General features: G+C 41.4%; 1 protein-coding gene across 2 annotated transcripts in view; it reads right to left on the bottom strand.

Moving 5' to 3' along the window:
- lactbl1b (lactamase, beta-like 1b) overlaps nucleotides 1-26,250 on the bottom strand; it is a 45,963-nt gene extending 19,713 nt beyond the window's left edge. The window contains exons 1-2 of one of the 2 annotated variants that reach the window (XM_017717941.2): nucleotides 26,050-26,250; nucleotides 12,403-12,481 (exon numbers count right to left, since the gene is read on the bottom strand). In XM_017717941.2, the coding sequence (XP_017573430.1) occupies nucleotides 12,403-12,465 (63 nt within the window). In that variant the 5' untranslated portion in view covers nucleotides 12,466-12,481; nucleotides 26,050-26,250. Of the gene's footprint in view, nucleotides 1-574; nucleotides 997-12,402; nucleotides 12,482-26,049 lie in introns of those variants that run through there. The other variant, XM_017717942.1, reaches the window with a different exon arrangement.
- Nucleotides 26,251-26,730: the final 480 nt, after the last annotated feature.

Genomic DNA, 26,730 nt, shown 5'->3' with positions numbered 1-26,730 from the left:
CAATTGTGCACTTTAGTGAGTTTTGAATGTACAGTACATTCACTTGCCCAAGGGAAAGGGGCTTATATGTACTTAGTTCATATAAAAATGTTTTAAATTAGAAAAATAAACAGCCTGGCGTCAGGGGTGTATGGACTCAGTGTATCTTGAACATATAACTGCAAAGGAATACTGTAAAAATATGCTACTGAAGACGTGGTGTGACGTGAGGGTACCCCCCCAGTGACTGTGCCTTTTTTCCGAGAGTGCTCTTTAACGGACTTGAAAATAGGTCCACCACAATGGAACCAACACGACTTGCGTCCAGTGGAAATCCTCAAAGCAAGGTTGGGGGAAGGGTGGGAATAAAGACTAAGCTGACTGGAAATGCTCACAGAATCCTTGCGCAACAACAACATGCATGCCTGCTCTCTTAACGATAAAGGTTTCTGAGTTGTTTGGGTTTAGGAAATGTCTTATTACAGGACCTGTAGATCATGTGAAGGAACATGGATTTTTTAAAGAAGCATCCACTGGAAGGTTCTTCAGGGAAGAACCTATGGCATCCTTTATTTTTAAGAGGGTAGATACTCACCACATTAAAACCATGTATATTCCCTCTTGAGTTGCTTCTACAAATCAGATAATATGCCGACTCTCCATGTTCGGGGATCCTACTGTCCGAGGCTGCTGAGCATCATTGGCTTATCCCAACCTAGGACGTCTGGCCACAAAGACTGTTGAGTCCCGCCATCTCTACGCACTGGTCATGCCGTAATCCCGGCCACCGAGGCTGCACCAGCAATTCAATTTCCTCTCCTTCCACCACGGCGGACTGCCTGACATCATAATCCCAAGATTTACTCCGCTAAAACCCATCGGAGCAGGGGTCTCACCTAATCCTTGCAAATCAATTCACTTCAGGCTGGTTTGCTGCTATGGGAGCTCCTGCTATGCCCCACTGTGGTGGCTACTGGTGGGAAAGAGCTGAACGTTCTGAGCCCAGGAGCTGTTTTGTCATGGCTTTGTGGACAAAGAGGACGGCTGACAAGTCATGCCAGGCTTTATCACGTAACCCAAGGAGATCCCTCGCTCTGAGCTGACTGCTGACGAGGGGAGATGCCAGGGAGATGAGTGAGGGAGGATTACATAAAGCCAGAGTCTTGGACTGAATCACAGCGTTGAGTTCAGGGCATTTCCCACTTCATAGAAAGCAGTGGACATTATTATGTCACTTAACCCATAAAACAGTGATTTGGCTGGACAGTTTCTCCCTCATCCCATGTTTCAACAAAGACTTTCCTGGTGTCTGAGGTTTCCCTCTTTAGTTTTGTACTATAATGGAAGCTTATCATCTCACAAGGTGAGGCGAGTAGTTAAATCATCTCAAGCAGAATTGCTTATGTGGTTAATGACACTGTATAACAGGGATGTCCAGTCTTATCCTCAAAGGGCCGGTGTGTCTTCCTTCCAAACCAGCTGGAGCTGAACTGATTCCCCTTGTTTAATCAGTTGCTCAGTGTTCAAACCATGTTGGGATGAAAACCTGCAGCCTCACAGGCCCTTTGTGGATAAGACTGGACACCCCTGCTGTATAACATACTGTTAGCTACACTAATTGATGAAAAAATACTATATAGCTAAAAACAGTAGCAGCTGTTTTGAAGTATGGATTTTATCTGTACTTTTGTCCATTCGAATAGATACCAGACTGTCATACAGTGTCAGAAACTATATAAGCAAGTCTAGTTAGGATTCACTCAAAACAGCTTGAGGAACGTGTGAGATGCTTTAGGCGTGAATGTGGTGTTGGCGTCTATCATATGTTGGTTGCATTAGCCTCATAGCTCCAGTGGAAAAACCGAAGTAGCACATTTTGGACGCCAAATGTCTTGACCGATCGTCTACATCTGAGCATAAAATTGATTTTAAATCTGGGTTAACCTGCTCAAACTCATACAGACTTCTCTTCTGATGTTTTCTTTGTCAGGACTGTGCAAACGTCAACAACCGTTCCTATTTATTTAATTTCCAGTCAAAAGTCCAAGTTATTTAATTTTAAGGAAATATTTCCTTAACGATTGCGTCTGTCTGTCTGCCCTGTGATGGACTGGTGAGCTGTCCAGGGTGTATCCTGCCTTCCGCCCAATGACCTCTGGGATAGGCTCCAGCACCTCCCCGCGACCCTGAGGGAGAAGCGACTTAGAAAATGTGTGTGTGTGTGTGTGTGTGTGTGTGTAGGTGTGTGTGTGTGTGTGTGTTATTTCCATAACCGCACTTTTAAAATGGGACTTCTAACAGCAGCAGTTTGCCACTACTGGACACCAGCAGAAGCCCAAAGAAATTTGCAACACTTTCTGTGACCACCAAAAGATAAACTGCGCTTAGAGACAGGACAAAATCACGCTCGACTGTGAGACATGGATCCACTGTCAGCGCTACGGGTCTGAAAGGATGTCAAGCTGTCAAGACGCTGTTACTGTAAAAGGACATAGACAAAAAAGCACAACATTTGAAAATCAAACAAAGTTGCTGGTGTTCCTAGAACAATAGACTGGCCACCCCAGAGTCCAGACCTCTGGAACTTGTGGAAAAATATCCCAGCAGATTTCTTGTACAACCTGAAAGCAGGTTCCCTGAATGGAAGCTGTTATAAAGGCAAAGAGTGAGCAGATTAAAAACAGGAATGAATATATATCACTGCTGTCGGAACAAAACCGCGTAACTCCATTTTTGTTGTTTTTCAGTTTTTGTCATAATTTGACAATTCCTGTTGGTTTTTATATGGTGTGTGAATTTCATGATGAAGGGACCAAAAGAATTGGCCTAAAATGACTTGGAAAGATGTCTGGTTCCATTGACTTACATTAAAAGTGAAGTCAGTTTTTTCCTTCGCCTGTAAAGTTACTATCTTGGAGATATGAGGTTTTCTTCTGACAACAGTGATATACATATATACAACCCCAATTCCAATGAAGTTGGGACATTGTGTATGGAGACCCCGGACTGCTGAGCAGCTGAAGCTGTACATCAAGCAAGAACTCAAACGCTTATTGAGTGGTAAAGGAAAGGTGATGTGACACAGTGGTAAACACGCCCCTGTCCCAACTTCTCTGGAACGTGTTGCAGGCATCAAATTCAAAATGAGTGAATATTTGCAAAAAACGTTTTGTTTAGCCATTTAAAGATTAAATATCTTGTCTTTGTAGTGTATTCAATTGAATACAGGTTGAAAAGGATTGGCAAATCATCGTATTCTGTTTTTATTTATGTTTTACACAACATCCCAACTTCACTGGAATTGGGGTGTATATATATATATATATATATATATATATATATATATATGTATTATACAGATGCTGAAAAATGAGTAACGTATATATTTACATGCCATTTTGAATGGTCTCTGACTTTTACACAGTACTGTATCTTTAAAACATGGATGAGTTGGGGGAGGATGAGGTTAAGGAGGCCACTAGCTGGATGAATGCGTCTCCCAGTGTGACTTTTCAGGTACACAAGAGACTCCAGTCATTCCAGTCATGCTCTCCATGGAGATCCTTCGGTTGCTAAATCCTACATACTACACAAGCCTAATGGTACTAAGTGCTCCTAATTGGGTGCAGCGTGCCACAGCAGGCCCTCCATTCATGCAACCACAGGTTATAAGGCTGTGTTTGAGCCTGTGGGTGGCTCATTAGAGCTTGCTGTAATTGACCAACAGTGTAGGAGGCCAAGAGGAGCCAACCATGCAGTTTGTAAGGATTAACAGTGAGATGGCCTGGGTGTCTGACAGAGGTAATGGAGGAAACCACCCCTGCAAACACACAATGATGCTAATATTGTGCTGGGATAATGACCCTGCAAGGCAAACTGGATGTACTATTTCTTTCATTATGTTGTTCTTTACAATGGCTTTTGCAGGAGCGTTGGGCTTTGATTAGAGAGCAGTGGTCTGGAAGTATGTACACAACACAAAAGACATATGTTCATCATGCCAGACCGAATGAGTGCTGCTCTTTTTCTACTTTTTGTTATGTTGCAATTCATATAACACACTTTGAATCAACAAACAAACAAAAAAATATATATATAATTTTTAAAATAACACATTTTGCATGAATTTAGTAAGTGATGGAGTCCAAACATAAAAATGCACCCTTTTATGTTCGGCATCCTTCAGATCCTCCCTTTTACTTTTGGAAATATAGTGTAATAATCAAACGGTTAACGTCATGTGTGTAACTGCTCATGACCTTTCAGCACTTCATCTATTACAGTGTTAAATATGAGCTCTATATCACTGCAGCCTGGCGTGAGCAGACAGGGCGGTATGTGTGATTGTGTTCATGGAAGTTAAGTGATACTTATTAGTCCCACAAACGGGGAAATTCCACCTCCCATCCATGAAGTGAAACACCACATACACACTAGTGAATAGACACACACTAGGGGGCAGTGAGGACACCTGCCCAGAGCAGTGAGCAGCCCAATCCACAGCGCCCAGGGAGCAGTTGGGGGTTAGGTGTCTTGCTCAAGGCCACCTCAGTCATGGACTGTCGGCTCTGGGGATCAAACCAGCGACCTTCCAGTCACAGTTTCCTGACCTCCAGCCCACGACTGCCCTGTGGACTGCCACGAAGTCAGTAGAAAGTCGTCCCATAGGACTTTACTGCCAACCTTCAGAGCCTTTCTGCTCATTTATTTCTCATAACTCTCATCTGTAGTTTTTGTCCTGTTACTGTGATGTTGCAGAGAAAAAACTGATAATGGTCTTCTTTTCATGCTTCCCTCCATTCCCACTGTCTCTGCCTCCGGACTCCATTACCCAGAACCCCGCTCTGGATCACATGACCCGTGATGTCCCCTACATGACTCTACACTGGTCTGCCTCACCTGACTACTGACTACACACACCTGCTCCTTGTTCCATGTGCTGGTTAGTTTAGTATATAAGCCCTCTTTGCGAAGTATTGTCTATTGTTCGCAGAGCCTCACTGAGCTTCAGTTTGGCTATTTGCCTTTTTGCCCTGCCCTTTCACTATTGTTGTATTTTCTTTTTTGACCTCATGACTGGATTTTGGACATTGATGTTTAGACCTCACTTGAGTAAAAGTACTAAAGTATTTACCTTAAAATGTACTTAAGTATAAAGTAAAAGAGTAATTAACTTAATGCAACTTAGTTCCAAGTTTAAGTTGAATAAAAACTGGCTTTAAACTCAGGATCACAGATGAGCTCCTTTACTATGTTGATCTGTAGGCGTCTGTTCATAAACATAAACCAGCCCAAACTCATTTACTATAAAATGAAATGGTGTTTGTAGAAATTCAGAAAAAGCCGCGTCAGTCTCGACTGCATATGTGGACATATTTCTATATTGAGCTCTATTTACACAAAGTTAGGTTAGTTCATCATTTATGTTGAACAGACTCTCCCAAAGTTTTACGCTGCTGCGCTGACGTTGAACCGCGTGCTGCACTGGGTCGGTATGACCAACAGGTCAAAACCAGCTCTAAACAAAGTGACCGCTGGGCCCTGATTGGTGCTCTGGCTTTGCGCTTCTTTCGTTTTGACATGTGACGTTTTTATACACACAGAAACCAAAAGGAACCACAGATTTCTCAAAATGTAGGAGGAAAAAGTCGATATTAGACTCTGAAATGTAGTGGAGTGAAAGGAAAAAGTCGCCCAGAACGGAGAAACTTCAGTACAGATACACCAAAAATACTAAAGTATAGAGAATAATTACATTTACTCAGTTACTCAGTTACTCAGTTACTCAGTTACTCCACCACTGCACGCCACACTCAACATTTCCATGCATTTTCACCAAAAGACCTACCAATGTATTTGAACACTCATGAAGTATAGTGGTTGGTCAGTGTAGTGGTAAACACCTCTGCCTTCTACAGTGTCCTCCACCATTCTACCACTGTAGAATGACCCTAGTAATGAATGATCGGTGCTGAGCAAATTCTGAGAGTTCACCAGCCTCTGAAGGTTCAAGCATCATTGCTCTTCATCAATGGGTAAGTGAAGCACAAATCTAATTGTGTTTGTATTAAATGTTAAACTATATTGTACATATTAAAACACACACACGTTTTCTAGCTGCTTATCCTTCTGGGTCATGGGAGGAGCTGGAGTCTGTTCCAGCAGTCATCGGGCAGAAGTCAGGAAACACCCTGGACAGGTCGCCAGTCCATCCCAGGGCCATATTAAAATATAATAAAGTTATTGTTTATGCATTAAGTTGAAATTTGAGCATGTCATAAGAAGCCAACTTGTAATATTTGAGCTGGAATTTCAGTGCCCTTAAAAATAGCTGTATTTTTAAGGAATCAAATACTCTGGACCAGAACCCTCACCTCCCATCCACTGTCCACCTCATGAACCTCTCCAACCCCCACCCACCACTCCAGCTCAGCCTGCCGAGATCTCGCTCTTACAGAGATGTAAATGTTGGCAGCGCTGCACTGTTAGCGCTGAGTACTCAAATATCGCACACTATAAGTACCTGAGCTACCTGTCATTTGAAGAAAGCTTGAGTTCTTTGAACATTAGCAGCAAAGTGCCATTAGGTCTCTAAAATGACCATCCGTTTGTTCTCCATTTAGCACCTTTACTCAGAGGCCAGTGGAGAGGAGTGAAGTGTTTTTCTGGAGAAGGACTTTGAATTCAGACATGTAGAGCTGAACCCCACGGATCCTGCCTGCTGTGTGTGTCATCTCTAGCGTCATTGGCAGTGTGTATATCATCTCTGGTGCTGCTGCCCAGCACTGCCTTTGGCACTAACCAGGTTGTTCCCAGTGAGACTGCACTGTCAATCATTATGTGATCTGACACACTTGGCAGAAGTTCTTAAAGTTTTTATGATTGTGGTGCAGGCGTATCAGATTGACGTTATGACACCTGTGGCCAGGTTACACAAAATGCTCATCTGTTTGTCTTATCTGAAGATCTGACAGGCCAAGATAAGATTTTCCACTAAGTCGTATTACAGAAGCAAACTGATCTTTATTTAAGAGTCTTATCTAACAGTTTCTAATGCAGTTTGCTATCCGGTGTGGTCCAGAGGAGGATGGGTTCCCCCTTTCAGTCTTGGTTCCTCTCAATGTTTCTTCCTTTTGTCCTTTGGGAGCTTTTCCTTGCCACTGTCTCCACTGGCGACGCTTATGGGAGCTCTGACCTGGATTTTTCTGTAAAGCTGTTTTGAGACAAACCCAGTTGTAAAAAGCGTCATATAAAAAAAACGTTGGAATGATTAACCTTTGACTTAACTTAGGAAATAGGAACTTACTCGACAGCTGAAACGAAAACACGTAATCAAGTTAGTCAGACAGCTGACATTATCTACCATTACTGGGGTAAATAAAGTAAAATGAAACGAAATAAACTTGAATTTAAGAATAGTGTGTCAGCACTTTGTAATGTTTATCAGAACATCGCCGCTCTCAGTCTCAGTTTCCATTTCCCAAACGCTTTAGCCGAGCGCACTAACATTACTCCTCCTAATAAACAGACACACGTTCAGCTCCGCCTGCTCATCATTCACCACCATCACTGTAATATTTCATCATCAACGTTAACACAGGAAGGTAATCAGAGGGACGCTGGATTTCGAGTCTGCAGCGTCCAGGATTTTATGTAAATGTAGCATCATTATGCTGGTTATAGTGAACTGGTTATAGTGCTGCCCATCACTGAGTCTGAATAGAAACAGAGCGTTAAACAGAAGTTAAGATGCTCTGGAGTTTATCTTAAATAAAATAATTAGGATATTTTGGCAACTTAGGATGTTTCTGTAAGACCGTTTTCTTATCTGGAAATAACATAAGATTATAGACTTACCCAGATAAGCATATATCAGTCCGCTGGCTTGATAAGGTCGGCACTCCACTAACTGTATACCTCTGCTGGTCCATCCTCGGACCACCCAGATTTTTACCTCCCCAAGCAAATTTTAATGGCACACACTCTTCATTTTAGAGAATAAACTTTAGACCACTAGCTTTGCCATCAGTGGGCTGACTGTGGTCCACTGTCCTCTTGTTATCAGGGTAAGAAGGTTACAGGGTTGTTCTGTAACAGCTATTCTGTCCTATATTTTGTCTTATCTGAAGTTGCCATGGCAACAAAGCAGACCTCAGACTTAAGAATTTTCTGTAATATGACCTCTGAGTCTCTACTGACCGAATGGAGGAGAAACCTGGGTACCATGAACAAAGTGCTGTTTTGGTGATGCAGATCATAAGTTTTAGTCCATCACTGCTAATGATGGATATAATGTCTTTCATGACAACCTAAAAAACTGATGAATCGCCAAGATTTGAATGAACCAGCTATGCTTACTCATGTCAAATCAGCAATGCTGATAGCCATTTCCATTGTTTCCTACCAGAAAAAGGTGAAGCTGGATACATTTAACAAGCCTGACTAGCACGATGGCAAACGCCCAGCATCATTTTCCTCCCTCGTTTAATGTTGTTCCCCACCTTCACTCAGTAAAATGCACATTCTGGCAAGCTAGAAGTCCAACGTCCTTTTGTCTGCACGTTTAATTTCCTTTCACAGTCTACAGACAATAAAGGGAGATTGATGTTTTGCCACAGATTGTAGCAGATCGAGGCAGTGACTCAGAGAACAACCTCTAACAGAGGTTTTGGCAACAGCTGTGAAGCTTAGCTATAACAGTGGTAGTGCAACTGCATGTAGAACTAAACTACTGTCTGTAGTAACCAACAGCAATTCACAATACAACAGCAATAATAACTAATAATTTTGTCAAAACCACTAACATTAATGACTCAGCGCTGTGCTAAGCATCATAACACATGGGGCTTTATTGCCATCAAGGTGTAATATGATTGGCTTATTACATAAGAGGATTGCCGTCTCGTCTCATCATCTGAAAATATGGGGGCAAAATCTTCACAGGCAGCTGGAACTGCACCAGAGCGCCTGTGTGTTAAGACGCTGTAGCAGAACCCAAAGTGACCTGCAGGCTCTACTCCAGGGGCAAGACTGAACCTCACCTCATGAAGCAGATCTTCAATCATGATGACGGACAGACAGTTGTGGACAGCAACTGAGCAAATGTAATTAAATGTAACCACACGCTGTCCATCAGGGAACGTCCACTAAAATATGGAATTGAATCCATTTGTGTTTCTGTTTTTCCACAGTGACCTCAGAATAAAGTCAGTCACACCAGTGACGTCAGCTAGAAGCTTCATATGAGATCATGAGCTGAATGAGAAGATCTCTGAGAACTGAGAGACACAGTGGACTCACCATGAGCTTTTCTCCATAGATCCTCAGAGAACAGGTCAAAGGAGGTTGAGTGATGTCATCGGTGTGACTTTTATTTCAGAATAAGAGACGCGGTAACACCAGTGACACGACTCCTGATGAACTTTCATTATATATTTTATCATTTTTATTTGGCTTTTGTTTTCTTTATGTTATTAAAGTAATATATTTCATAGTCATGTAAAAAATTGTGTTTTCTTTCATTGGGCAGTCGTGGGCTGGAGGTCAGGGAACCAGCCTCGTGACCGGAAGGTCGCCGGTTTGATCCCCAGAGCCGACAGCACATGACTGAGGTGTCCTTGAGCAAGACACCTAAACCCCAACTGCTCCCCGGGCGCTGCGGATTGGGCTGCCCACCGCTCCGGGCAAGTGTGCCCCCTAGTGTTTGTGTGCTCAGTAGTGTGTATGTGGTGTTTCACTGCCCAGATGGGTTAAATGCGGAGGTGGAATTTCCCCGTTGTGGGTCTCTTAATCATTAATTTACAATATGGCCTCAGCCTTTACAAATGACCGTGGGGACGAGCTCGTCTGTGTGCTTGGAATTCTAGACAGTTGATTTAAAAAACCAATATTGCTAAATTGGCCGATCAAGAGGGTATAATTGTTGAAATAACGTTTTATTTTGAAATATAAATTAACTGTAGCCCTAACATGTTTCTTTAAGTGTAATATATGTGTAAATGCAAGGGACACAAAAATGATCATTCTAATTCCTTTAGAATGACCCAGATACTCGCTTTCCTTTGGACATATTTATAGTTATTATTGCCAGTATTGTCATCTAAAAAGGCCGTTTTTACGTCTTTCATTCACTGGATGTTATGAAACCCTTTCTCTTTAAACTCTTTATCTTGTGTGGATTAATTATGTCTCAGATGAAGTGGTTGAATCTGCCTCTGTTGGCGTGCGATAATACATTGCATGCTAATATGTTTTGGTAAATGTAAGACTAATGATATCCGAGGATGAGATCAAGCAGAGACTTGATCCCCCCCTTGCATAACCCGCTGTGCTGGGCTCAAACCCAGCTGGTATAAACACACCGCATCATGAACGGGCTGTAACAAAACTAATGCTATACTCAGGACACTCACTCTACATATGCTGACCGATATGACCAAGCATATCTATAGTCAGCCAAGTGGATTGCTAGTCAGAGGCGAGGCAAAGGCCTTCATGATGGTGGATGTAAAAATAAACATGAGCCCCTCTAAACGCAGAGGAGTTTTCACTGGACAGCTCAAACACACTGTAAGGCTCTAAATCAGCCGCTTAAACTACAGACTTATTAACTCCTCTGTTATTCAGTAACTCACACGGCTACGAGATGAAGACAAAATACAGCAACACTTCACTTGAACTCTGTTACACAACCTGTCAGGGGAGATGTCATGTGCTTTCATGAATTGTCAGGATGTATTTTGTTGATATTTCCACCAGTAATCGTCATGAAAACATCACGTCACGTAACGTCACAGATATATTTTCATCAATATACTCCTGTTAGCCATCATGGCATCAAAACGACGACGTATGTCATTATAATTAAAGATAATAGTAACACAACACTGTTAAATTACTGGACATTATCTGTAACTTATAAATATATATATATATATATATATATATATATATATATATATATATATATATATATATATATATATATATATATATAAAAGTAACTGAGTAAATGTAATTAGTTTCTGTACTTTAGTATTTTTGGTGTATCTGTACTGAAGTTTCTCCGTTACTGGGCGACTTTCTCCTTTCACTCCACTACATTTCAGAGTCTAATATCGACTTTTTCCTCCTACATTTTGAGAAATCTGTCGTTCCTTTTGGTTTCTGTGTGTATAAAAACGTAACATGTCAAAACGAAAGAAGCGCAAAGCCAGAGCACCAATCAGGGCCCAGCGGTCACTTTGTTCTGAGCTGGTTTTGACCTGTTGGTCATACCGACCCAGTGCAGCACGCGGTTCAACGTCAGCGCAGCAGCGTAAAACTTTGGGAGAGTCTGTTCAACATAAATGATGAACTAACCTAACTTTGTGTAAATAGAGCTCAATATAGAAATATGTCCACATATGCAGTCGAGACTGACGCGGCTTTTTTCTGAATTTCTACAAACACCATTTCATTTTATAGTAAATGAGTTTGGGCTGGTTTATGTTTATGAACAGACGCCTACAGATCAACATAGTAAAGGAGCTCATCTGTGATCCTGAGTTTAAAGCCAGTTTTTATTCAACTTAAACTTGGAACTAAGTTGTAAATAAATCTGAAACTGAAACTTTGCTTGTGTGTAAAAAGTGATTTCAGAGCCACTCGGTTCTCCCTGATGGAAACTGTTTACCTTCAGTGTTTTGTGCTTCTGATCATTTTAATAGACGTCAGCGTCACTAATTAATGACATTCTATTAAAAGACTGGTTTACCAAGAGAGACGCTGGAGGACTTTCACCTGAAATGAGTTCATGAAGCCAGTCTGGTTATAAAAATGATAACAGGACATCAGAGCCAGAATTCCTCTTTTAGTACTTTTACTTTATACTTAAGTACATTTGAAGGGAAGTACTTTAGTACTTTTACTCAAGTGGAGGTCTAAAGGGAGGAACTTCTACTTTTACTGGAGGAATATTTTACCTTGGGGGTCTCGACTTTAACTCAGGTATATGGTTTGTGTACTTCATCCACTGCTGCACTTGTGACCAGAAAAAGCAAAACGTTTAAAGTTTAACGCTGTGTAAACAGGGAACCCTGTGCTGTGAGGCAGAGCCCCAGATCCAGAACGCTAAGAAGGTTATCTGTCATTTGAATTGTAGCATTAGAAGCCCACATGAGCATCCAATCATCAGTAATACACAATTAGCCAGTTATACATTTACATTAATTGGACAGCTTGTAGGAGTCATTGATATTAGTTAGGCTTTAATTTTACAGTAAATTAACCCAAAAACCCTGCAAAAGGCTTAGAGCACTACCCCGCATTAGGCTGTAACCCGTGCTCCTATAGTGCTGATCAGATTTGCCTGAGTTTTCATGAAACTCCTATTTTCTAGTGCTGTTTTGTATTGGGGAGATATTAGTGTTGTTAAAGCCTTACCCGTGACTGGACTCCATCCACAGAGGATTCCCTCAGGACTATTTTACTGCCCGCCTTCCCCATGGTCACTCCCAGCACCCTGAAATAAACAAACAACTCATCACGTTTACATACTAGTAAAGAGTTTCCAGACTTCACTCAGATGAGAAGATGAAAAGCCAGCAAAGATTGAGAATTCAGACATTCAAATACGGTGAACTTGTGAACTGTAAATCATGTTATAGGCATAGAAACATGAATGCGAATTATACAACACCTAGTTCCGCCTATGCGAGCTGATTGGTTGAGAGCCGTTCTAACTGCTGTTATTTCACCAAAACATCACAAACACTGTATCACTCCACTGAGATGCTGTTGCTAATCAACGACTCTGACAGCTGTAGGAGACGCTCAAGACATCTGAACGTTTTCACTTCTGACTTTGCCACAGACAGAAAACGGACGCTGTTAAGATCACATCTGACCGACAGCCGATTTGGTCCGACTCTGAAGACGAGACGACGCTAAATTCCCAAACTGTCGTCACCACTGAGCAGCTTTTCAGTCGGCAGCTGTGACAGAAGAACAGCTGAACAACCTGGAATCAGCCAGAAATGAACCCAACACCGTTCGCCAGACGTGTCTGATCTTCAGAGTCGGACCAAATCAGACTGAGCCGTAAAACTGACCCAATATCAGGTTCAGCTCAGTTTGGTCAGTTTGTCCAGATCAGTATTAATGTTGTTTTGTTCCAGCCGGTCTGTAAAGCTTCTTACAGCCCGTTTAGTTTGGCGAATGGTGTTGGCTGTTAGTGTTAGTACTTTTTGGGAATTTAGTGTAAGGAGCTGGAGAACGAACTGCCGGCTGAGCAGCGAGTGGGCAGAGCTCGTTACTCTGACGTAGCAACGAGCTGCTCGTTAAGGAGCTCTAATTAGGAGGAAGGAGCTGAACATTAAAACATATTAAAGCCGCGTTCACGGCCAGTTTATTCGTTTCTTACTGTATTTATTTAACTGCTGTATTAAAGCAGTAGAGACACTCGAGGAGGGATTTATCACCAGTAACATCATCAACACGTCATTGGCGATAACTCACTCCTCGAGTGCTCTACTGCTATTACTTATGAAATGGTGTGATGTCATAAACAAATAATCTTTTAATTCTAAACTGCCAGGATGACAAGACAGTTTTTTTTCTAATTTATTCAATACGGTACCACTTTAAAATAAGACTACCCTTATAAGTGATTAATTAACCGTTTAAAATCAGTTCATTAATGGTTATTAATTAGGTCATGAAAGCCTTAAAAGTCACTAATAAACAGTTATAACACAGTAAATTGAGCTGTTACATCTGACGAAGCTCACGGTTTCAGTGCCGACTGATGGAGATAATCAACCAGCAAGAACTGCGGTTTCACTGTACACTTAAAAATGATGGTTCTTCATGGGTTCTCTAGTAAAGACAATAGCTCTACATAGAACACTGAACCCAAAACAAACCCTGCATGATTAAAAGGTTTTTTGCATCATGAGATGGCTCTTCAGACTAATGGAGAAAAGAACCTTTTTGAAATTCGTTCTATACAGCACCAAAAAATGGTTCTTCTATTGTAACAAGCCTGACATCTTAACAATAGAAGAACCTATTTTGGTAGAACCCTTTTCATAGAACCAGCACATTCTGAAGAACTCCTTCACAATAGAAAAAACCCTTTATTCTGCAAAGGGTTCTGTGAGCATTCGTGGTTCTATGTTCCTTGTTTTCACTAAAGAAACCTTGAAGAACATGTAAATGAATGCAGGTTCACTATTAGGCAAGTGTACCAGATCACACCTTTTCATTTGTGCGTTATAACTGCTTGTTAATGATGTTTAAGGTGATTATGGCCTAATTAATAACCATTAACTAGCTCATTTTAAACCATTCATAAGTTAAAGTGACCCTTATTAGTCCCCTAATGGGGAAATTTGACCTCCGTGTTTAACCCACCCGTGAATTGACACTAGTGAAAACACACACTAGGGGGCAGTGAGCACACTTGACCAGAGCGGTGGACAGCCCTATCCACAGCGTCCAGTGAGCAGTTGGGGGTTAGGTGTCTTGCTCAAGGGCACCTCAGTCACATACTGTCAGGGATCTAACCTCCAGCCCGCGACTGCCCCATAAACACTTTGTAAGTGTATTCTAATATTATTATATTAGATAATATATATTTATAGATAGATAATATCTACTATTTTAACTATAATAGTACCTTCAGTACTATACTGCTCTATAACTGCTCTGTAATACTGCTCTAGCTCTCTCTATAGCTTACTATGACAACATACAGCCCTTGCAGCTTCTAGCCCTGCCCTTCAAAATAAAAGTCAGCAGAAAATAAACCTAGTGATAAATGCAGCAGAACTGACCTAAATTATCATGACCAAGCGTTCATGAACAGGCTACCCTATTATTTTGAAGCTAAACAGAACACAGCTGTGCTCTGATGCCTCATTCTCATTGATTATGAGCAGTTCTATCATTTTAAAATGCATCTGGGTGAATTTCTACATTCAGACTGATGCGCCACGATGCGCTTTTACCCCATTCATTTACATGTATCTGCACGTTTATCCGCACCCATGAGGTCGTGTAATTTTGACTCACTCCAACGGTAAATAAATATGAATGAATTCTTCTCCAAAATGTAACATTATTAATAATCATGGAAGCACCTGCTGCTTCACCGGAACCCAAGAGATAAACACGCTCCTGCTGTATCTCGTCAGCAGCCTGCTTTGCTAAAACGTCGCTGTTATGTCATCACCACTGTTTCTTCCAGTGAGCTGGAACAGCACGGAGAGATATGAACACAAACGCTTGAGCTACAGAGTCTTGGCAAGTGAAACAATCTTAAATGTAGTCAATATACAGTCGGATGCAGTTTGGGCACCTCTGACCAAATGACACTTTTTGCTGATTTTCAAGTGAAAAGTTTTCACAACTTGTGAAGGAAACTGCTGGAGCCAACCCAGTGGTCATCGGGTGGAAGGCTGGATACACCCTGGACAGGTCGCCAGTCCATCGCAGGGCAGACAGACAGACACAGACAGTCACTCACAGCTAGGGGCAATTTAGCACGTCCAGTTGGCCTGACTGCATGTCTTTGGACTGTGGGAGGAAACCGGAGAACCCGGAGGAAACCCACGCAGACACGGGGAGAACATGCAGACCCCACACAGAGAGGATCCTGGTCGCCCGGCTGGGGAATCGAACCCAGACCCTTCTTGCTCTGAGGTGACAGTGCCACCCACCACTTCACCGTGCCGCTGTGCCCTACATATAGTTACTTAAATAATCATATTAATAAAAAATATTAATAATAATGATTGTAGCATATGTGTGACTCTTTGGACGCAATAACCACAGGAAAAAAAGGAACAGCATTTGATGAGAAGAACACCTGGAACACTTTACTGTAGGGTACGGTTAATAAGGCTACATGACATCTACATAAGCTTGTCACGAGGACTGACATAGACCTACATAAATGTTTATAAATGCCTATTCCAACAGACATCTTTTGCTATAAAGGTTGTAATTGGCAATTTCTATCAAAGTTAGCTAAAGTAGCCTTTATGACAGAGGTCGCCTATTGGAATAAGCGTTTATAGACATTTATGTGGGGTTATTTCAAGCTTATGTGCATGTCATGTAGCCTTATGAGCTGTGCCCTACAGTAAAGTGTTACCGAAACACCTTGCCAAGTGTAAAGCATGGGGGTGGAGTGTCAGCCAGTGGCACAGAAAGCACTGAGTAGACTGAAGCATGGATTTCACAAAATTTCAGCAAATTCTGGAAACAAATGATCCACAATGTACCACGAAATCCACCACGTTTAAGGAAACTACCTAAAGAAAAAGTACCATTCAGGGAAGGCTTTGTACTAGATGCTGGAACATTGCTGTGAGGATATGATTGCATTCAGCCACTAAAGCATTAGTGAGGTCAGGCACTAATGCCGGACTCCACTCTAACTCATCCCAAAGGTATTGGATGGAGCTCCATCAGTCCAGAGAACGCAGCTCCACTGCTCCACAGCTCCGAAATGAAAATTGCACATTATCATTGAAGCTGTCGGCTGTGCAGATGTTGTGCAATTACGGATGCCACCATTTACGTTGCTGTAGAAACAGCTGGGAATGGTTGTGGGAAGAGCAGAGATTGGAAGATTACACAATTATATATCACAAAAGCTGCTTTTCAATGAAAAGCAGTGCGTGCTCCATGTGTTCACTCCCAAGGTACAGTTCATTCATACTGTGGGTCTAACAGCATTAATCCAAAGCAAATAGCAATTTCATTTGCTATATTGACACTTTATCATTTCTTATTTGAACGTTTTGTTTGTTCATTTTACACAGCCTGGTCTTTACATCGCGGTGATTTCATGATGCATGGACCAAAACGAATAGTCAAAAATGAAATAGAATAAAATCGTGTTACATTAATTACAATAATGTGCGAAGGTCAAACACTGGACTTACTTTACTTCATTTCCAGTTAAAATAGCCATTACGTTATTGATTGCTCAGCAGATATTTTTAAACAGATTAGATATAAGACACACTTGCATGTATGAATAAGAAAAAAACTGGTCAAATTATGATTAAAGAAAAGACTAACAGCTGTGCAAGACCTGCTGAACCATCACCAGTTTCACTGAAAGCTTCCATCTCTGAGAGAGAGGAGAAGATCAAGCTGCTTCAGGTCTGAAAACATCCACAGGTGTTTCTGTCCATCCTTCCACTGTAAGGAGACCACTCAGCGCTGTGGGTCTGAAAGGACGTGTAGCTGATCGAGAAGAACCTCACTGAGAAAAGGAGACGGACACACCAAACAAAGAAGCTGGACGATGGACTGACCGCTCCAGAGTCCAGACCTCAGCACCACTGAATGGGTTTGATTATTTGGACTGTAACAACCAGAAAATGTAACCAGCTTCTAAGACTGAACTTTAAAGGTGTGGAAAAACATCCCTGCAGATTTCTTTAAGGACCGTAAAGCAAGACTCCTGATTATAATGGAATAAAGCTGGAATAAAGACAAAAGGTGGACACACTAGGTAGAGCTAAATATGGAAAACACACAATGTTTACTTGTTGATGCCTCTGGATAGTTTTCTGTTACCTTTTCTGCTTCTTTCCTGATGCTAAACTTGTACTTAAATCGCTGTTTTGACTGGAAATTCAGCAAAATGACGGCTGGTCTCTGACTTTTGCACAGCAACATATTTTAAAGCTTGTTTTGTTTTCTGCTCCTATAATGTTGCCAAAATATATATTCAAAGATAGTGATATGACGGAGAGGTTGAGATCGGCTGCACCTTCACAGTTAAGACTGTAGATGTATCTTTAATGAGCCTGAGGTAGTTGTACGTAAGTGCTGACCATGCTTTGGTCAAGCATGCAGGTGGACAGGGTTAACAAGAGCACATTCATTCATGGTTTTTCATGGAAAAACCAAAGCTAATGGTGTTAAACCACCACTCAGACACTGCCGTTGAACGCCAAAATGACTCGGAAAAATCTCTGGTTCCACTGACGTACGTGTAAAGTTACCGATTTGGAGATACGAGGTTTGGTTCCAACAGCAGCGATAAAATGGTTCCCTATGGAACTCATTAGTCTATATAGAACCACTGTCTTCACTAAAGAACCCTTTTTTAAGTGTGTAACTTTACTATAACAGGTATATTATACGTCAGCTAACAGCGACTGTTATAAGGTCCTATTCATTCTCCCTTAAGATCAAATCAGAGAAACAGGGAACCCACCCATGCAGTGAAACACCACTTACACACACTAGGAGGCAGCGAGAACACTTGCCCAGAGGCGTGGGCAGCCCTATCCACATTGGGTTAGGTGTCTTGCTCAAGGACAACTCAGTCACATACTGTCGGCTGTGGGGATCGAACTGTCGACCTTCTGGTCACAAGGCTGGTTCCCTAACCTCCAGCCCACGACTGCCCTCGGCATAACTGACATTCTACAAAACGAATTGGCTACTCTGTGTGAACTGACGTCCACTGTATGCACTCTGACAACAACAGGACGTGATGTTTGGTCGTGTTGTGGCATTAAGAATGAAAGTGAACTGTTAGCAGATCAACACCATGAGCTTTTCTCCTTATTCCACATCAATATAAACTGACACGATGTCTGCGGCTCTCAGACACTAATAAAAGCTTCGCTGTGAGTGCAGATTTCTCGCAGGGTTTATAGATGGCAATTTCACAGCTAGCCACCAGAGACTGGACTGGGGTGAGAGAGGATGGTGAGGGAAGAAACGAGGGTGAATAGCACAGCATCTACACTCCTAATGAGGACCATCATGTATTCATACACACATCTGCCTCCAGACGAGTAAAACTCCAGATAATCATCATCGCACGTAAAACCTGCCTCAGTGTGCAGGAGCTAGACCCGTTTACTCCTCGCATGTACCTCCTGTTATTATATTCTGAAACATTTGTGCTCTGTGTGTTTTTCTATTCGTGCTGAATGCTCATCGTCACAATCTTATTTTCCTCAGCTCTGATTCAGTTCTTCACATTTAGCTCCTGATTCCTGTTCCAGGGTCAGTTTCATTCTCTTGAGCCCCCAGAGAGCTTCATCGCTGCTCAGTCCTCTCACTTTGGAAGTGACGCATTCGACTTGAGACCAGTGGATCCCAAAAAAGACAAGAACACAGCCTGACAGACTTCAGCTCTTACGGTGGGAGATGCTGGATGACTGAGAAGTTCCACTGCAGATCTACAGGAAACGCTGCTGGACCTGATTCGTGTTCTCTGCTCTGTTTTCTGCTCATTTAAATTCTACTTCAGTTTTTATTTCCATAAAGGAAGACTCTGCTTCAGTATGAGTTTAGGTAAAGAAAGGTGTGGGTAAAAGAGTAGATGAAAGAAAGAAAGAAAGAAAGAAAGAAAGAAAGAAAGAAAGAAAGAAAGAAAGAAATGGATTGATAGATGGAAGAAAAGAAAGAAACAAAAAATGAAGAGACAGAGAAAGATAGAGAGAGAGAGTGAGAGAGAGAGAGAGAAAAAATAGAGAGCGAAAGAGACAGACAGAGAGAGAGAGACAGAGAAAGAGGCAGAGCGAGAGAGAGAGAGACAGAGAGAGAGAGAGGCAGGGAGAGAGAGAGAGCGAGAGGCAGAGTGAGAGAGAGAGAGAGAGAGAGAGACGGGGGGGCAGAGTGAGAGAGAGAGACAGGGGGGGCAGAGTGAGAGAGAGAGAGAGAGAGAGAGAGACGGGGGGGCAGAGTGAGAGAGAGAGAGGCGGGGCAGAGTGAGAGAGAGAGAGAGAGAGATAGAGAGAGAGAGAGGGAGAGAGGGGCAGAGTGAGAGAGTGAGAGAGAGAGAGAGAGAGAGAGAGAGAGACAGGGGGGGCAGAGTGAGAGAGAGAGAGGCGGGGCAGAGTGAGAGAGAGAGAGGCGGGGCAGAGTGAGAGAGAGAGAGAGAGAAAGAGGGAGAGAGGGGCAGATTGACCGAGAGCAAGAGAGAGAGAGAGAAAGATAGAGAGCGAGAGAGACGGACAGAGAGAGAGAGAGAGAGAGAGAAAGAGAGAGAGAGGCAGAGTGAGAGAGAGAGAGTGAGAGAGAGAAAGAGAGAGAGAGAGAGAGAGAAAGAGAGAGAGAGAGAGAGAGAAAGAGAGAGAGAGAGAGAGAGAAAGAGAGAGAGAGAGAAAGAGAGAGAAAGAGAGAGAAAGAGAGAGAGAGAGAGAGAGAAAGAGAGAGAGAGAGAGAGAGAGAAAGAGAGAGAGAGAGAGAGAAAGAGAGAGAGAGAGAAAGAGAGAGAGAGAGAGAGAGAGAGAAAGAGAGAGAGAGAAAGAGAGAGAGAGAGAGAGAGAGAGAGAGAGAGAGAGAGAGAGAGAGAGAGAGCTGAGATCAGTGTTTAGTGGTCAGCGTATTGTCATTAGCAGTGTCTGTCCTCCTGCAGTGTGTGTCCTCCTGCAGTGTGTGTCCTCCTGCAGTGTGTGTCCTCGTGCAGTGTCTGTCCTCCTGCAGTGTGTGTCCTCCTGCAGTGTGTGTCCTCGTGCAGTGTGTGTCCTCCTGCAGTGTGTGTCCTCCTGCAGTGGTTGCTGTGGGTCGTGTTTGTGGCTCATCAGCTTTTATCACGGCTGAAAAACTAACGTGGGTCTGTACATTAGTTACGTAACCCTTTATGAAATTTGCCTATGATTCTGTAAGAGTCTGTCAGTTTTAGTCGTGTTTTAATATCTCTGTGTCTGTGGGGTATGAAAGCCCATATGTGAGCCTGTTTCTGGCGCCGTGTTCTCCAGCGCGGTTTAAGCACCGCACTCTCCGTAAATCTGAATGAACTCAAACCGCCGCCGAGCGCAGAGCTTAATTTCTCTCTCTGGGTGATGGAAACCCATTAGAAGGCCATGTGAGGAGATCAGACGGACTTGAGAAGCACGTGGACAAACAACGTGAGGTTTTTGGGAGGACAACTGTAATCTTGTTTAGAGGGAAATCATCCAACCTAGAGCTTTACCAGATTTTAGTACAGCGCAGGTATTAAATAATGGGAGAACTACACTCAGCAGATTTTGTAGCAGAGAATTTGATCACGTTCATTTCACACTGTTATGCGCCTACACAGTTCTACACAGTTCTACACAGTTCTACACAGTTCCACACCACACATATCACCAAACACACTGACTGCAGTTCAACCAACAAAAACACTGAACGTCAGCTCAGAAATTAACAGCGGTGCTGTGCTGACGTTGAACCGTGTGCTGCACTGGGTCGGTATGACCAACAGGTCAAAACCAGCTCTGAACAAAGTGACCGCTGGGCCCTGATTGGTGCTCTGGCTTTGCGCTTCTTTCGTTTTGACATGTGACGTTTTTATACACACAGAAACCAAAAGGAACGACAGATTTCTCAAAATGTAGGAGGAAAAAGTCGGAGATTAGACTCTGAAATGTAGTGGAGTGAAAGGAAAAAGACGCCCAGAACGGAGAAACTTCAGTACAGATACACCAAAAATACTAAAGTACAGAAACCAATTACATTTACTCAGTTACTCAGTTACTCAGATACTCAGTTACTCAGTTACTGTCCACCAGTGAAATTAAGCCCAACTTTAAATGAACTTGCGGCAAAGAAAAGCTTCCAGGTGTCTAGTTCAAGCAGACTGGTCGGTTTAAAAGACTGAGCTCCTGGAGACGCTTAAATCTAGAATATTTCAAGTTCCTCTTGGCAGTTTTTTGAGCTTATCCCAGCGGCCAATGGATGGAAGGCAGTGTATCCTTATCAATATTACTTAAATAAACTCAGAAGACACGTGTAGGTTCACTGGTGGTTTTGGATGGTAAATCAAACGCCTTTATTTTAGGTTGTAGACATCACAGCCCCTGGTTCCCATCAGCACCACTGAATCAAGAGGCTTATCTGCCATAAACTGTTTCACATCAAGCTCCTCTCATTTACTCCGTCGGCAGCAATAAGATTAAAAACATGTTTTTAAATGCTGGACCAGAAATTCTTGCCTTTGGCTACTTGTTTCACACCCATTTGCGGAGTTTCATTGCATATTTGTTCAGATTGATGATAGATTTGTAAAATTCACCGTCATTTTATTTTCATTTCACGTTTATTTTTGCTTTGTTCTGTCGTTTTTCTGAAGAACACAAGCCGATTACGAGGCAACAGAAGAACTTTGCACAGCAGTGCGCCCCCCATTGTTCTTCCTCCGTCACCAAACTGTGCGAGACAGACTGGATGCTTGTGAAGCTCTGATGATTCAGGATTTGTAGCCTGATTAAAGTGCCCTTTGCTGTTTGCTGCAGTAATGCTGGCCTAGTTTCTGTTTGCCATCTGAATCACAATTTCTGTCCAATCTTTTCAAATCCCAAGCAAATGGAGGTTAAAAAAAACCCTGAATTCTTGCCAGGATGGTCATTCTGCCAAAGCGCTGGCAGGTACTGGGTGTAGCAGCACATACACAGCAGATGTTCCACTCACTGGCTGTAATAAGCTGCGCATCATTACTTCATCAGGCAAAATAATTGAAAATAAAAGTAGAGCTGGGTCCATCAGTACAAGTTGGCACACGCCTGCTGTGACACAGAGGCTTCCTGCTGGATGAAACTGGAAAACTGACAGCAAACAGGGAGTCGTTTACAACCTCTTATTAGTCTTGGGAGTTAGAAATACTCCAAAGTCCTGACGGCACTCATATTTACACCAACATCCCGTTCCTCCACTCCAAAAACACCTGTTTCTGAGTTCAGTTAAAACGGTTAAAAAGCTTTAATGCATTGTAATATCATGATATATAATATATTATTCTACTGAATTAGTCCAAACTGCAGCCAATCAGTGGAAAAAATTCTCCCACTTTATATTAAGTGTCCCTAATAACTGTGTAGGTATATGTGAACAACATATCGCTGCTGTTGGACCAAAACCTCGTGTCTCCAAAATGTTTTACAGGAGAAGGAAAAACATGCATTATTTTCAATGTAAGTCAATGGAACCAGACATCTTTCCAAGTCAGTTTTGGCTGTTTATTCTGGTCCATGCTTTATGAAATTCACGCACAATATAAAGGCCAACATGCCCTTTCAAATAATGTCAAAAACTGAAAATCGACAAAAAATGGAGATACAAGGTTTTGTTCCAACAGCAGCAACAACAGCGTAACTGCTAATGTTTTAGTCACTGGTACAGGTGGATTACAGTAGTACATCTTGTTATTACACATGTGTAGCAACTTCAGTTGTTATATAGGTACAGTGCAATTACAGATTGGTAATTACAGAATGGCAATTAATGTGATGTGATTAGTTACCTTGTTATAACACAGTTATTCTACAGTACTTATGTAAACCAATGTAATATGTAAAAAAAAAAAAACTTCTGATCTGTAGTCTATCAACAATATATACATGTGTAATTACACAGGCTTTACTGCTGTAATCCATCTGTAATAGTGATTAAATCATCAGTAGTTACATGTAGTAGTTAAATGTTATTGATGTGTAATTACACAGTTACTAGAGACACTTAATAAAAAGTGGGACCAAAAAAAAAAAAAACTAAAAAAAGTTTTCAAAAATTACGTTATGATGTATTTTAACCCAAGGCATTAATTGGGATATTAATAAGCTAAATATTTACAGAAACATCACTTATAGGGGACTTTCTATCGGGAGGTCTGTCTGCCCAAAACCCCAAACCCCTAAACTTCAACTGGTGTAAATAATCTCACGTTTTTTATTTGTATTAAAGTGAAGTTAAAAGAAGTGGAATTATTATTGATTCAATGTTTGAAATAAACGAAAGCGTCATTCAAAAAATGCTCTCCAATGTTTTTATGTCATTCGTCCAGAGGTGGGGCCCTATTTTAGCCACGCCCCTGCATTTTAGAGCAGGAGTTGAGGCTGCATCCCTGTCCCTCATGGCCACAGGGTGAATCAGAATCAGAACCAGAATCCTTTATTGATCCCAGAGGGAAATTGCAGTTGTTACAGTTGCAGCCATTTATGTAAAAGAATAAACACTTTAATAAATTAAAACAAAGATACAGAGAAATTTGCAATATGCACATGAGATTTAAGTACTTATGAATACAGTAAAGTGGCGGTGACTGTGATAGTAAATATGAAACATCTAGAATGAAGCAGTTAAATTATTTAAATTATTTAAATTATTTAAATTATTGTCCCTCTGAGTTTTTGCACACACAATTATTATTATTACACATATGAACAGTTTGGTATTGAGTTTTGCGCAGATGATCAGTAAGATCCCATAGTTTTAAAGTAAATGTGTCCCAAAGCCTGAAAGTCAGAGTGTAGCATTAAGAACCGTCACAGATTGTTTCTCAATTAAGTAAAGTTTTGTATTTTAATAAGAGATTCTCAGATTTTATGTGTGAACCGCTGTTCAAAGCTGTGTTTGTTGGTTGTGTACTGGCTAGTGTTTATGAGTTATGCTTAAAATCATCACTAAAACATTTGGTAAAGTTAAAGTAAAAGTTAAAATGTCTTTAAAGCTTTAAAGGGTCCCACAAAAGGATCATAGTCCGATGTGTTTTCAACTCCGACCCTGATTTATACGAGGAATTGTAATGACCGTTTTCAGGATTGTGGTCCTGTTCTGATGATGTAATTCCACCACTTGATGAGCTTCTAATTTATATAAAACTTTAAAAATAATATTTATTATTAAATAAATATTAAATAGAAAAGCTCATAATATAATCCTCATGAATATTTACAGTCTCAGCCCTTAAATTATGAAATATGGAACAAGGGGTAATTTGGCGGAATGGTCCATATCTTGTTTGTAACAGTTTGGAATTTTCAAATTTTCTATTTTGAAAAGATTGACAGCTGATGTTTGAGGGAAAACACGTTTTTATTTCTGTAATAAATGTGGTATTGATCCTAATTTAGCGGTGATTTTCTTTTTATCTGTAGAGCTCCCTGCCAACAATGTATATCTTTAAAGACAACCCTTCAAATACAGCATTATTTATCATTTAATAACTTATTGGAGTCCCTCTGAAATATAGAATAAATACGTTAAAATAACTTGTGTTCACAATATTTCAGTTCTACACTGTGTTCGCTATTACTGAATAAAATAACAGCAATTTTTGATTTGATTAAAGTGATTCTAACCATTTCAACAGTAGTGTGACCAAAGTTTGTTGATGAGAGTTTTTAAAGATAATTTCCCATTTTTCAGTTTCAGTTTCTTCTAGATTGGTGCTGGAAAGACACCCACTTTTGACTTAACAGCGTCTATTTGGATTGATAATAATATTTAATGAAGTATTCAAATCTGATATTTTCTTTCAGTCACATTTGCATATTTGGTGCATTTTTTAAAAAGTAATTCAAGTCAAATTGAATTCAATCATGGCGAAATTTGAGATATAATATTAAAATCAAATTGAATCATTGTCAGAGATTCACACCCCCTAATTTTTGAGATTCCAGTGATTCAAAAGAGAAATTTTATTTTCAGAATTTTTTGCATAACCAGAAACATTCAGTGTTGATTGATATGAAATAAACTGTTTTATAGACACTTGAGTTTTTAGCATTGGTTGTAGTAGGAAGCCGCCGTCTGAAGCGTTTAATGTGTCTAAAAACCTGATACATTAAATGGTTATGTATGAATGCCCTGCCTGATGTCTGAGACGTTGCCTTACAGTAGCTTGAGACAGGATTTTGGTCTAAAACATATCGTTAAAGCCCATTCATGGTGTACGGGTGCGTGCTAGGCATTATAAGGCAAACCCCCCCCCCCACCTCACATTTACCATCATCAACCTTACATATAAAACCTCACAAGACACGCGTGGGTTCGCTTCTCATTTTGCATAATCAATAATATGGATACATTTGTATTATAGACATTAAGCCCCCTGGTTCCCATCACCACCACTGCAGACAAAGTCCATGTCTGTAATATTGTCTACAGGGCATTTCACATCAAACCACTCGGAATGACTTTGTTTATATCTGAGTCGTGCAGAAATGTTCATCACTGACCATATTAAGCCCTTTAAAAGTCCATAAAGGTCCACACAAAGGTGCCGGTCCTCATTCAGTTACTGTCAAAAGCTGTGAATAACTCATAAATCTCTTTCAGACTCACCCGTGTCGCAGTGTGAGGTTTCAGAGTGGAGTCCTTTTGTAGAAACCGATGTACGTTCTCTCTCCGTGCAGGCTTTGTCCACTCCGAGGTCTCAACAGATGTTGGTATCATGGCTGGAGTTAAATCCTGCTTGTATCAGGCCGGGGATTTTGGATTATCTGTCATCAGCAACAGCTGCCAGAGCTACGGAATGGGTGGCACTGACCGATACACGAAGCTCAGGCTTGCTGCACTGCAATGGACGGCAATGCAATGGAGGTCATGCTATCAGGGGACCAATGTTACCGCCAGTTTCGGAGTTTGCTCGCTTAGACAGAACGCAATCATATGCAATTAAAATTATGCAATGTTGCTCTCCAATGTACTGTGATCCAGTGCATCTCAGGACATCACAGTCAATTTACCCTTTAATTGCCTTTTGATCAAAAGTCATGGGATAGGAACTTGGACCATGTAGGGGACCCCCTTTAGCCCAGCGAAGTGCAGCAACTTGTCGTGCCATTGATTCTACGTAGGGCTACAAATGGTCACCGTGCGGTGAACCATAGTGGTCACTGGTCAATGATTTATTTTAGGTGGGCCAGTGGACTCAACCCATGCAATAGCCACGGTTACATGCAGCCTGATAAAAATCACAACTTTTACAAGAGCATTTGTGATAGATTTGTCAAATAATGCTTC

This window comes from Pygocentrus nattereri, chromosome 21 (assembly GCF_015220715.1).
Source record: "Pygocentrus nattereri isolate fPygNat1 chromosome 21, fPygNat1.pri, whole genome shotgun sequence".
In the NCBI taxonomy this organism is placed as follows: domain Eukaryota; kingdom Metazoa; phylum Chordata; class Actinopteri; order Characiformes; family Serrasalmidae; genus Pygocentrus; species Pygocentrus nattereri.
Note: the sequence above shows the minus strand (reverse complement) of the source record. Positions and strands in the feature narration are given on the sequence as shown.